Source organism: Grampus griseus (assembly GCF_964374135.1).
Source record: "Grampus griseus genome assembly, chromosome: 19".
In the NCBI taxonomy this organism is placed as follows: domain Eukaryota; kingdom Metazoa; phylum Chordata; class Mammalia; order Artiodactyla; family Delphinidae; genus Grampus; species Grampus griseus.
The window spans coordinates 6,429,820-6,442,292 of NC_139013.1; the positions used below are offsets into that span (position 1 = coordinate 6,429,820).

Below are 12,473 nucleotides of genomic sequence, written 5' to 3' on the forward strand. Positions count from 1 at the left end.
AGTCATATTGGATTGGGAACCACCCTACTCCAGTACAACCTCATCCTGGTCATCTGCAAAGACCCTATTTCCAAATAAGGTCACATTCACAGGTCGTGGAGGTGAGGACGCAATTCATCCCATCTCAGAGCCAAACCAGAGGGGTCCCATTCAAGACACTGCCGCGCGGAGAAAGCGGGTCACGTCGAAGGGGGGGCGAGGAGTGAGCTGGGGGAGGGGTGCGCCAGCTGGGGCCAGCGGAGCAGGAGGGGCTGCACTTTTGTCTTGTTAACTCAGCAGCAGGAGGCAGAGCCCAGGCCCAGGAAGTGGAGGGGGGGCTACGCTGCAGCTCAGGAGGGCAGCTCACACGCAGAGCCCTCGGAGAGACAAAAGCCAGCGAGTGGGAGCAAATGCCAGCAAATGCCAGCGATCGGCTAGGCCACGGGGCAGGTGCTGGTACGGCTGGGGCAGCCCAAGGTACCAGCGTTGCCGCCTCCAGAGGGCCAGGTCCCCGCCCCAGGGCCGCCGCTTCGTGCTGTCTAGACAGACAGAGGCCAGTGGAAGCAGGATGAGGCACTGCTCTGGGCAGACACAGCTGCGGGCACACAGGGCTGGGCCTCCGGGAGCAGCTCTCGTCTCAGCCCCATCCTCCCCTCGGCCCAGACTGGCCCGCGTACAGGGCAGGCCTGGCGCAGGCGCAGGACGGCCAGGCCCTTTGGAGTCCACGACTGAAGGTGGAGCGGGCAGGAAGCCCCCACGACCCCACCGGGGCCCTGTGTCCTCTGAGAGGGCCTGGACCGGGTCCATGCGCCTGGCCCTGCGCCTCCTCCCTGCCTGTTTCTGCCCCACAGCATCTTATCTCCCCCCACCGCCCCCATCTGGAGCTCTTAAAGCAAATTCTTGCCTTATCACCCGTGGCAGCTGCCTCTGCAGCGACGTGTCTGGGGTCCCTGGCCCTATCTGTCTGGCTTGTCTGCTTGGGACTCTCCTCTAGTGCGACGCCTGGCTCCCCCTCGCTCCCGCTTTCATGCTCTCTTTCTCTCTCGTCCTCTTTCAGGGCCCCCAGATCCTGGTTGCCATGGTATCACTGCAGCGAGTACCAGGTGGTGGTGGGGGGCAGGGAGCCGACACTGCCGCAGTCTCCGCCATTTCCGATGCCAGGCACCCGCGAGGCACCGTGGCTGGGGCTCATTGGGGGGGGGGCACTCGGCGCCTCCACAGGCCTCGGAGGCTTCTCCTTGGCCATGGGAGGTGGGGAGAGCAGAGGGGTGGGCATGGGAGTGAGAATATAAGGGGGCGAAAGAGGGGTGGCTGGTGGCATCGTGGCCGGGGGAGGGGAGGATAAAAGGTGAGAAGTCAAGGTGAACAGAAGGATGATCAGGCTGGAGGGAGGGAGGTTCGAGGAGGGGCCGGGGGAAGGGACCCCTCCATGGGAGCTGGTGGGGTTGGGGGCCCACTGAGGCTAGGATGAGCCGAACTCCAGCTCCTGCAGTCTTGTGGGGAGAGGGTCATGACCAGGCCAGGCCTCCCTCGGACCTTGGGGGAGATGAGGGCCTGGCTGGAGACAGAATGGCAGCCAGCCCAGAGGAGTCAGGGGCGGCAGCTGGAGGGATGGAGATGCGGGAAAAGGTGGAGAGACAGCGATGGGAGTGAGAGAGATCTGAGATGGAGACAGAACCAAGGGAGGAAAACACTGGAGGAGGAATGCTGACAAACACGGGTGCCAAGGCACGGGGGGGGGGGCGGGGGGGGAGCGGCAGCAGGGTGGGGACTGGAAACACAGGAGCAAGGGGACAGACAGAGCCCAGAGTCCCCCGTCACCATCTCCTCTCTCTTGCTCCCAATCCTCTCTACCCCAACCCAAGCAGGATGCAGTTTCCATGACAACCTGGCCGGCCAGAAAGGGGGGCAGGGGACTGCAGAGGAAATTTTCCACATCAGCAGGAAGAGGATGTGATGCAGAGAAGGAATGGGCTGGATACATGGGGGGGGGCGCCACACAGGGCCCTGGAACCCCAAAACATCTCGCCCACTGCCTCCCAGGATTCTCATCCTGCCCCCAGGTGGCACCCCCCACACCCCCACCTCTGGGCCATAGCGGGGGAGGGGGAGGGTTCCAGAGAAGCTCAAGGGTCAAATGTCCAAAGTTCAGCCGCTGCCCAAACCTCGTGTGTGGGGTGAGGTGGGGGGATGGGAGGCAGCAAGAAGCTGCGGAGCTCAGACCGCAGGCCGCCAAATCCGCGGGCATGGCTCTCAACACGGTCCCGAGGAAGGTGGGGGTACTGGGCTACGGCCGCCTCGGTGAGTCCTTGACTGTCTGGGGCTTCTTCCCCAGGCCCCTTTCTAGAGCCCCAGAAGCCCCTGTCCTCCACAAACATACTTTTCTTCTGTGTCTTTATCTGTGGCTCGGCTGCCTCTGGCTGACTAAGTGTCTTCCACTCCTCACCGCGGGGCTCCAGCCCCCTCAGGATCTCCGTCCTCCCCTTTCCGAGTCTCTGCCCCCCACCTAAGTTTTTGTGTCCCCCGACTCTGGGTCAATGTACTCCCTCCCTCACCTCTGTCATTCCCTCTCCGGGCCTCTGTCCCCCTCTCTCCAGGTCTCTGTCCCCCTCTCTCTGGGTCTCTGTGCCCCTCTCTCTGAGTCTCTTTCCCTCTCCCCAGGACAGTCCCTGGTCTCCCACTTGCTGACTCAGGGACCAGAACTGGGCCTAGAACTTGTTTTTGTCTGGAATCGTGACCCAGGACGAATGGCGGGGAGTGTGCCCCCTACCCTTCAGCTCCAGAACCTTGCTGCCCTCGGGGAGAGGTCAGTGACCTCGCTGTGAGAGAATGGGACTCTCTGAAGCTCCTGTTCTGGCCTCCCTTAGGTGCTGTGTGCTCTCACGTGATTCCCTTACCCTCTCTGGACCTTGGTTCACCCAAATGTGAAATAGGACAAGCCTCTGTCTTATTTCCCTTCCCAGGCCAGGGCGAAGAGTGACAGGCCTCCATAGACTCTGGGAATCTGGGGAGGGGAGGTCTAATACCTCTTCAAGGTCCTCGCTGCCTCTCTCCCCTCTCTCAGGCACCCTGACCTTGTGGTGGAAGTGGCCCATCCCAAAATAATCCACGAATCTGGGGCAGAAATCCTGCGCTATGCCAATCTCCTGGTGAGCTCTGTGTCTTCTGCCTTGGCATCACCCCGCCCTAAAGTGGGATCCATCTCTTGACCTCAGCCCCTCCCTACCTTCATCTGCCCCAGGTGGGATCCCCCTCAGCCCTGGCTGACCAGGCCACAGAGCGGCAGCTCCTGGAGGCCTCGCATTGCTGGGGCCACGCTGTGTTCGTGGCCCGGGGGGCCCTCTGGGGCACTGAGGACATCGCCAGATTGGACGAAGCCGGGGGCCTCCAGGTGAGGGCCTGCTGGGCTCCCTGGGAACCGGAGGGGGCCAACAGAGACCCCCAGTCCCCCCGACTCTGGCTCTCACTTCCAGAGCCTCCGTGTCACCATGGCCACACACCCTGATGGCTTCCGGCTTGAGGGACCCCTGGCTACGGCGCACAGCACTGGGCCTCGCACTGTGCTCTATGAAGGCCCTGTCCGCAGGCTCTGCCCCCTTGCTCCCCGAAACTCCAACACCATGGCTGCTGCTGCCCTGGCCGCCCCCAGCCTGGGCTTCGACCGTGTGATCGGGGTGCTTGTGGCCGATTTCAGGTGAGCGAAGCTGAGCGGGGGTCTGGGCTGGGGCCAGGCCAGCCGGACTGACCACCCTGCTTGCCCCAGCCTCAAGGACATGCATGTGGTGGATGTGGAGCTGAGCGGACCCCCGGGCCCCAAAGGCCGAAGCTTTGCTGTGCACACCCACAGAGAGAACCCCAGCGAGCCAGGCGCTGTCACCGGTTCTGCCACCATCACCACCTTCTGGCGCAGCCTCCTGGGTGCGGCCACGCTCCTCCCCGGCGCTCCTCTCCCCAAGCCCTGGGCTCTTGTGCTCTGCAGAGCTTGGGTCTCAGGCTCTCTGAGTCTGCAGTTCTGATTCTGTCTCTATCGATTCATCTTTATTCCTGAGTCTCCTTAACCTTCTACTACACGACGCTGAATCTTTATAGATCTCTATCTCTGTCCAAGTCTCCTCTCTCTGAGCCTCTGTGTCCCCCTCTCTCTGGGCCTCTAGCATGTGAGTCTCTGTCTACCCCCCAGGTCTCCGTCCCTCTATCTCTGGAATTTGGTCCCTCTCTCTGGGTCTCAGTCCCTCCCTCTAGGTCTCCACCTTGGTCTGTCCCTTCTTCCAAGTGTCTGTCACTCCTTATCTCTCTGTCTCAGCCTTTCATTCCCCGTATCTCCTCCGCAGGCTGCTGCCACCTGCCCTCCAAGCCGGGGATCCATCTCTGCTAAGAAGCCTCCTCCTTCCCAAGAGGACATCCTCATCTCATTATTTACCTCCCACCGCCACCGTCCCGCTGCTGCCTCAGTATCCCCAGACCTCCCTCCTGTCTCAGTAAATATTGGAGACGCTTCTCCCTGCATAGTCTGGTGTCTGATCACTTGTTTCCCTTCTGTGACGTCACGCTTTGTCTTCACACTAGGCATGATGTCATCACAGGGAGCGGGCATACAGAGTAGCAACACCCCTGGAAGCTATCGCGAGAGCCTAGTCACTACATTTCCCATAATCCTTCAAGTAGCAGGGGGCGTGGAAGTGTGCGAAGGAGAGGGTCGCCTCAGGGCACATTTCCGGGACTCACCGCGGGGGCCGACGGAAGTTGTAGTCCCGCGTTCTCGGGGGCGACAGCGAACTTCCGGGCCACGCCGCCCGGGCGTTCCGTGCGGAGCAAGAGCTCTCGCGAGGGTCGCCGGGAGTCGTAGTCCGGATCGCGGGGGCCGCCGGGAGCTGTAGTTCGTCCCTCCTGCCCAGTCACCGCGGTGCTGCCCGCCCTGTTCTCGGAGGCCAGAGCTGCCGGCCAGGGGGATGCGGGAGCCCCCGGTTCGGGGGAACAGAGAGGCAGGCGGGGTGAGGGTCGTTGCCAGGCAACGGGCTAGCGCCACGGTTGGGGTACGGGTCGGGGAGAGGGCTCTGTTACTCGGTGTCCGGGGAGGGGGCCCTGTTGCCAGGTGACAGGAGGAGAGAACTCTGTTGGTTAGTGACAGGGGAGGGGAGTCTTCTGTTGCTAGGCGACCAGAAGAGACCCTGTTACCTAGAGACAGGGGAGGAGCCTTCCTCTATTGCTTCCTCTAAGTAACCTGAGGAGAGACTGGTTACCTAGTGGGGGGGGGGGGTCCTCTGCTGCTGGGTAACCAGAGAGGAAGCCTGTTACCTAGGGACAGGGGAGGGGGGTTCTCTGTTGCTAGGTGACCACCATAGGGGACCCTTTCACTTAGGGATGTGGCGGGGGTGGTCCTCTGTTGCTAAGTGAGCAGAAGAGAGAGCTTTTTTCCTAGAAATAGGGGATGGAGGTACTCTGTTGCCAGGAGAGCGCCAGGAAAGCAGTCAGTGGCCCGGTGGCCGCTCAGGCTGCCTGAGCCCCCACTCAATGACGGTGCCCCCAGGGCCTGCTGGCAGGTTCGGCTTCCTGATCCCAGGCCCCTGAGTACCTTTTCCCCCACCCTCACCCCCAAGCAGGAGCCGAGGACGGCATGTCCCAGGCCCCAGGAGCTCAGCCAAGCCCGCCCTCCGTTTACCACGAACGGCAACGCCTGGAGCTCTGTGCCGTCCACGCCCTCAACAACGTCCTGCAGCAGCAGCTCTTCAGCCAGGAGGCTGCCGATGAGATCTGCAAGAGGTGACCATCACCCGCCCCAACCCCTGGAGAAGCAGGGCTCACAGAGGTGGGGCAACCCACCTGGGTCTCAGAGCAAGGCAGGGGCAGAGCCCCGGGGCTTTCTGCTGCCCCATCCCCTGCCTGGGCTGGACTCTGGGACTCAGAGATTGAGAGTGCCTCCTGCGCCTGTTCACCCCTCTCTCCTCAGCCCCAGAACAGGCCACATCCTTTTATGTGGGCCCTCATCCCCCACTCTCCTCTGGCCTCCCAGCTTCCGGTTTATCTCGTTCAGTCCAGGCTACATAGAGCTCCCGCGATGACCCTGCCCCTCCCCTGCTCTCAGTGCTCCCATGGCTCCCCAGCACCCCGGCAGAAGTCCCAAGCTCTGCAGTCTGATAACCAAAACCCTGTGTGCTGTGATCCCCACCCGTCTCTGTCGCTTCATATCTCACTGCTCCCCTCCAAGCAAACTCCTCTCCAGTCCCTGAAGGAGCCCCGCCACGGTGCCTCTGGGCCTTTGCACAGGCTATTCTTTCTGCCAGGCACAGCTTTCTCCTCTCGGCAGCCTGGAATGTTCCTCCTCACTACTCAAGATTTCAAACATCACTCCTTTGTTATCTCTCTGCCAGATCCCCTCCTCTCTGTCCCCACAGCTCTGGCCCCATCATCTCCTAGACCCTTTCTCCCCATCTCTTGCTCACAGCCCTCCCGTGCCCGTGCCCCTGCCCCGGCATCCTCAGGCAAAGTCCCAGCCCCTCAGACTGATTATTTTAGAATGTATTCATCTCCTCTGTCGTTCCAAACAGGGATCAATCAACTCTTCCATGGCAAAGCCATGCTGGAGACCCAGAGATGAGTCCGCTATGAGCCCTGCGCTGAGGGAAGCCAGGGAAACAGATACACAGAAAAAGAATACACAGCTTTCCCCTCTCCGACCCCTCCCCCTGCCCTGCCCACCAAAGGCCCAGAGACAGAACAAAGGTGCCATTGTCCAGAGGAAGCAGAGCCCAGAGAGACAAGTGGTGGTGGGGTGGGCCTCCTGGGCTTGGGGACAGCTGGACGAAAGGCTGGGGGTAGCAGCACAGGAGATGTGGTTGGGGACAGGTGGCTGCAACGGGTGGGATGGGCCTGAAGCCAGGAGGCCAGCAGGGGACAGGTCTGCAAGGCCAGGCTGAAGGGCTGGGGCTCTCTCCTGGGGTGACGGGGGTGCCAGGAAGGGCTGGGAGCAGGGGCAGGGCCGAGGCAATGCTGGGTGTAGAAAGAGCCCCCAGGAGGGGGAGGATTGGAAGCTGGGGGAGGGACAGGGCACACATCCTTGAGGCCAGGGCAGAGAGGGTACGGGGACAGGAGCAGGGCTTGGGGCTGATGAGTCAGGGGATTGGAGAGAGGGAAGAGTCCCAAGGCTGGGTGACTCACGGACCCTGGGACTCTTTGGCTTTGTGGGGGAGGGGGAGGCCTTTCCAGGGAACCCCCAACTCAGGAGGCCCTGACCACCTCCCAACCAGGTTGGCCCCAGACTCCCGGCTGAACCCCCATCGCAGCCTCCTGGGCACCGGCAACTATGACGTCAACGTGATCATGGCCGCCCTGCAGGGGCAGGGCCTGGCCGCCGTGTGGTGGGATAGAAGGAGGTGCGACCGAAAGCACTGTGTCCTGTGTGCTGAGCTTGGCACAGTGGGTGCGGTGTGACGGTGGTCAGTGTGGGACAAAGCAGGAGGAGGGGATGGGCGGAAGGTTTGCATGGGTGGGTCATGGACGGCTGGCAGGCCGAGGGCTTGGGAGGTGGTAGAGGGATGACTCGATGGTCAGTGGGGTAGGTTGATGGTAGCTGGCTGAGTAAATGCATGGTGAGCGGGCGGCTGGATGTGCTGGGGAGGTGGTTGGCTGATGGGACGATGGGACTGGTTGGGTGGCTGAGTGGCTGAGTGAATAAAGGATGAACAGCTGGTGGGCAGTGGTTACCAGATAGGCGGTCGGGTAGACGAACGGATCAACGGATGGATGCGTGGACGGAAAGGATGAATGAAGAGTTGGGTGGACGGTGGGGAAGCCGCTGGGCTGCTGGCTGGCTGCTGGTTGATTGAATCAGTGGGTGGATGTGACGGGGTGAAGCGTTGATGGGCTGGATGGTGGGTGATTGTTAGATGGCTGGGAGGCCTGGATGGGTGAGTGGGTGGGCAGGTGCTGTATAATGGATGGATAATGGGTAGAATCAGCAGTAGATGCGTCAGGAGCGGATGGGGAGTGGGGTGGGTGGTGGAGTTGTTGGGCGCTTGGATGGATGGAGGTAGGTGCATAAGGGACGGGTAATGGATGGACAGGCAGATGGTGGATGGTGAAGGGGGAGTTGCCGGGTGGGGGGTGGCTGACTGGGAGGTCTGGGTGGGGAGGGGGAGCAGGTGAGTAGAAGGAAGCAAGGGGTGGGTCGGTGGAAGAGAGTCCCTGGGTGGCTCGCGCAGCCACCGCTGCCACCAGCCTGGGCCCCCCACACCCGGTAACGCCGGGCTGGCGGGCGCCTGCGGAGGCCGGGCCCTGACCGTGGCATCCCTGCCCCGCCATGCAGGCCCCTGTCCCAGCTGGCGCTGCCCCGGGTGCTGGGGCTGATCCTGAACCTGCCCTCGCCCGTGTCCCTGGGGCTGCTCTCCCTGCCGCTGCGCCGGCGGCACTGGGTGGCCCTGCGCCAGGTGGACGGCGTCTACTACAACCTGGACTCCAAGCTGCGGGCGCCCGAGGTCCTGGGCAACGAAGATGGTGTCAGGTGAGGAGAGGGGGTGACTCCAGGGCTGGGCGCCAGACGCCCCTCCCCGGGGGGCACCCCCAGGCACCCCCCAGGCCTCAGTCTCCCTGTTTCTCTGCCCAGGGCCTTCCTGGCAGCCGCGCTGGCTCAGGGCCTGTGCGAGGTGCTGCTGGTGGTGACCAAGGAGGTGGAGGAGAAGGGCTCCTGGCTGCGGACAGACTGACCCCGAGGAGGAGGGGACCACGGCCGCCCACGGGCGTGGCCCCCGCGCATCCACATCCAGTTCCCAGCGCCGGGGGAAGGGCCAGGCCCCGCACCTCCTGGACCCAGCGGAGGTCCCAGCCCCTTCCTCGCAACGCCCCCGCCACATGCCACTGCTGCCTCAATAAACCAGATGGATGATTTGCTCCCAGCCTGGCCTGAGTCTCACTGGGGGCCCCTTTCCTTCAGTTACGCTGGTTTATCAGAGAGACCCAGGCAGGCCTGGCCAGGATCCGAGCTCTCTGCCACCTCCCGGCTTGGTCACTCATCTCTCGGGCCTCAGTTTCCTCATGGGGGTGGGCCCAGGGGAAAACAATGCAAATGCCTGCCCTCTCGAGGCACCTGGGAGAGACCAGGAGTGAACAGAGAGACGCAGTCCAGGGTGTTTAGGGAGATAAGCCCCAAGGAGAAGGAGAGGGTTTACTTCTTGACTCCCAACTCATCTACCAACTGCAGTCATGGCCCCAAAAGATGTCCAGATCCTCATCCCCGGAACCTGCGAATATGTTCAGGTGCGTGGCAAAGGGGAACGGGAACGAAGGTTGCTAATCCGCTGACCTTAAAATCGGGAAATTATCCTGCATTGTCTGAGTCGGCCCGATGTAATCCCGAGGGCCCTTAAACGTGAAGCGAGCACGGGACTTCCCTGGTGGTCCAGTGGCTAAGACTCCACTCCTCCACGGCAGGGGGCATGGGTTCAATCCCTGGTCAATACCACATGCACGGCGGTGCAGCCAAAAAAAAAGTGAAGGAGGTAGGAGAGGAGAATCTCAGACATGACTAAGGAAGCAGCATCAAAGAGATGCTACACGGAGGGGGGCGCTTTGAGACAAGAGGGGTCATGGGCCAGGAAACGCAGGCAGCCTCTAGGAGGTGAAATACACAAGGAAACGGATTCTCCCCCCGGCCCCCAGAAGGAACCAGCCCTGCCCACACCTTGACTCTAACCCAGTGAGACTCATTTTGGACTTCCAACCTCCAGAAATGTAAGAGAATCAATGTGTGTTGTTATAAGCCACTACGTTTGCTAGAGTAGCCAGGGAAAGGAACACCGGGAAAAGGAACACCAGGGAAAGGAACACCAGGAAAAGGAACACCAGGAAAAGGGACACCAGGAAAAGGAACACCAGGAAAAGGGACACAGCGTAGAATTCCTCAGGGCAGTGGAAGGTGTTGCTGAGGAGGCGTTTGAGCAAAGACTGGAAGAAGGGGAGGGAGAGAGGCAGGCACGGAGAGGTCTGCAGGAGAAGCATTCCAGGCAGAGAACAGGCAGTGCAAAGGTCCTGAGGCATGCTGGTGTGGCTGGAACTGAGGGAGCGAGGGAGAGAAAGGGTGGAGAGGTGACGGAGGGGGAAGATGGTGGCCAGTGGGACTTGAGCAGAGGAAGGACAGACTCCCACTGGGTGTCCTCCCCACAGTCTCCCCTGAGCAGCCCCCATCCTGTCCTGTACCCTTCCCCCAGGGCCCCCTGTCCCTCCAGGTCTGGCCTGTGCAGCTGGATGCTTGCCCTCCTCAGCTCTCGGGCTGGGAGGAAGACACAAGCGGATGGATGTAAAGACCCCCAGTCCCAGTGGTGGGGTGTTTTAACAGGGGTCCCATGGGACAAGGTGGGGGGCCACAGGAAGATGAGGGGTCCTGGGGGAGCTGGCTGAGGGGCGTTCTCCAGGGAGCCAGTGGGAAGGGAGGGAGGGCCCATTCCAGAATTAGAAACAGCCCAGATTGAGACCTGGAATGTTGAGGGAGATGATTTCTCCAGTAGCTATTTGAGGAGGTGATAAAGAGATAAGGGTGGATCCTGGCAGGTCCACAGCCCACAGGGCCTCCAAGAGCAGCTGAGGGGCTGGACCTGGTCCAGGGCAATGGGTAGGGCTGTGAGCAGGGGGGCAGGTCGGTCCTGAGTGCAGAAAGACCCTCTGGGGCCACGTGGGGGAAGGCTGGAGGCTGGGAGGCCCAGGAGGAGGCTGAGGGTCCCAGTGGGAGACACGTGGGGGAAGGCTGGAGGCTGGGAGGCCCGGGAGGAGGCTGAGGGTCCCAGTGGGAGAGGACGAGTCAGGGCCTGAGTTCAGGACCCTGGGGGCAGAGTGGAGGTGACAAGAGGATCAGGGCAGGCTCTGGGGGTGGGAGACGGGCAGGGAAGGAGGACCCGGTGTCTGGCCCTGGGGGACAGATGGGACCGAGGGAGGAGGAGTGGTTGTGGGGGACATGCTGAGCTCAGGGGGGTGTAAGGAGTGTGACAGGCCAGGTGACATCAGGGGACGAGGACCAGGGTCAGGGACCCAGGAGATGGTTTTAGGGGTCATGGGCCTAAAACTGTGAGGGAGGAACATGGGCAAAAGAGGGGGCCCCCACTAGGTGGCGGGCAGATATGGGGGACCTGGAGGCACAGGCAGGGCCCCGCTGGGGGCGTCTCCCCGGGCCCGCCTCAGGCTGTGCTCCACACAGACAGTAAATTCTGAGAGGGACACAGGAAAGAAGGCGGCGGGAGCAGGCGCCGGCAGGACACGCTGACCCGTGGTGATGGGGGCACTGGTTCCCAAGACCTCAGAGGTCAAAGGGCAACTTGTAAAGTAAAAAGTCAAGCAGCACGTGAGGGGAAACTGCTGGGGTCCCGGGACACTCCAGCTCAGGGGTGCCCCCAACACCCGCCTAGTCTCTGACTCCCTCTGTCCCTCCCTTTGGGTCCCTCTCTTGGGCTCTCTTTCTGGGTGTTTCTGTCTCTCCGTGTCGCTCTCAGCTTCTGGGGCCCCCTCCTGCCCCCTGTGCCTGTCGCCTGTCCCATCTGGTCCCAGACAGCCTGGCGGGGCTTCCTGAGTGTTTCTATTCCTGGGCCTGAGTGACCTCCCCAGGTGCCTTCTCAGTGGCGGCCTAATATGGTCAGAGCGGGAGCCCAGAGGGCAAGAGTGGGACCTGGGCAGGGGGCGTGGGGGTCCCTGCAGCCTCCCTCCTCCTGCTCCCAGCTCCCCCCCAGGCGCTAACGCCTCCTGCTCTGCAGGCTGGGCCAGCGCATGGATTGAGCGCTTACTGTTTGCCCCTTATGGTGGGTGCAGACGGGCCCATGCAGCCTTGAAAGCCCCCACCTGCTGGGGCCACCCCACTTCGCACAAGCCTGAGTCAGGCTGTCCCTTGTCCCAGGGTGCCCAGCCAGGCTGGTCCCAGAGCATCGGTTGGCGGGGGCTCCTGGGGATCCCCAGTTTCCCTTTGGGGGCGCCCCACGCAGGCCCCCAGGGGCGTCTCTGTGCCGGCCTGGTTGCAGGAGGGAAGGAGGGGGTCAGGTCACGCGGAAGGTGCAGGGGGAGGTGACAGCTGTCCCGTGCCCCCGGGTGCTGACAGCTGAGGCCCAATTTAGCTCTTGGACGGAGCCCGGGGCTAGCCAGATAAGGCAGTGAGGGGTGCAGCCCCGCCCCCAGGGCACCCCTTAAATCACCCGGTCGGGCCCTGGGGGGTGGCCGCCAGCGATGCCAGGTGAGAGGGGCCGCGCTCCTTCCTGACTCCCCGTGTCCCGCCTGCACAGCGCTGCCCCTCTCTCTCCGACTTTCCTGTGTCTCTCTCTCTCTCTCTCTTCCTCTCGTCTCTCCATCTGTCTTTCTGTCTCTTCCGATCTCCGACCCTCCCGCTCTCCATTTCTCCCCATCCTGTTCCTAACTCTGCCTCTGTCCTTCTTTCTGTCTCTCTTGCCCCATCCTCTCTCTTGTCTCTGTCTTCCCATGTCTATCTAATCTCTCTTCATCTCTTTCTGTGTATCTCTCCTCTTTCCATT

At 62.1% G+C, this 12,473-nt stretch overlaps 2 protein-coding genes across 11 annotated transcripts; both read left to right on the forward strand.

The window, feature by feature from the left end:
- Positions 1–2,149: 2,149 nt before the first annotated feature.
- On the forward strand, positions 2,150–4,475 carry ASPDH (aspartate dehydrogenase domain containing). The gene is made up of 7 exons (XM_082676826.1): positions 2,150–2,280; positions 2,641–2,785; positions 3,044–3,128; positions 3,221–3,370; positions 3,453–3,673; positions 3,743–3,897; positions 4,311–4,475. The coding sequence occupies exons 1-7, from the start codon at positions 2,226–2,228 to the stop codon at positions 4,352–4,354; spliced, it is 855 nt and encodes a 284-aa protein (XP_082532952.1). The 5' UTR covers positions 2,150–2,225; the 3' UTR covers positions 4,355–4,475.
- Positions 4,476–4,833: 358 nt separating this feature from the next.
- Positions 4,834–8,860, forward strand: JOSD2 (Josephin domain containing 2). Of its 10 annotated transcripts, none has more exons than XM_082676835.1 (5): positions 4,834–4,970; positions 5,580–5,785; positions 7,224–7,349; positions 8,282–8,476; positions 8,579–8,860. In XM_082676835.1, exons 1-5 carry the CDS (start codon positions 4,929–4,931, stop codon positions 8,676–8,678), a joined length of 669 nt encoding a protein of 222 aa, XP_082532961.1. In that variant the 5' UTR covers positions 4,834–4,928; the 3' UTR covers positions 8,679–8,860. The 10 variants fall into 10 exon arrangements, with proteins under 10 accessions (XP_082532961.1, XP_082532962.1, XP_082532957.1 ...); XM_082676836.1 differs by having other exon boundaries at positions 4,840–4,970; positions 5,580–5,739; XM_082676832.1 differs by having other exon boundaries at positions 4,842–5,012; positions 5,577–5,785.
- Positions 8,861–12,473: the final 3,613 nt, after the last annotated feature.

Coding starts and splice junctions, on each gene's coding strand:
- ASPDH (XM_082676826.1), top strand. CDS start 2,226: ATGGCTCTCAACACGGTCCCGAGGAAGGTGGGGGTACTGGGCTACGGC. Junction 2,786..3,043: donor CTTGCTGCCCTCGGGGAGAG/GTCAGTGACCTC, acceptor CCCCTCTCTCAG/GCACCCTGACCTTGTGGTGG. Junction 3,371..3,452: donor ACGAAGCCGGGGGCCTCCAG/GTGAGGGCCTGC, acceptor TCTCACTTCCAG/AGCCTCCGTGTCACCATGGC.
- JOSD2 (XM_082676830.1), top strand. CDS start 6,841: ATGGGCCTGAAGCCAGGAGGCCAGCAGGGGACAGGTCTGCAAGGCCAG. Junction 7,350..8,281: donor GTGTGGTGGGATAGAAGGAG/GTGCGACCGAAA, acceptor CCCGCCATGCAG/GCCCCTGTCCCAGCTGGCGC. Junction 8,477..8,578: donor GGCAACGAAGATGGTGTCAG/GTGAGGAGAGGG, acceptor TTCTCTGCCCAG/GGCCTTCCTGGCAGCCGCGC.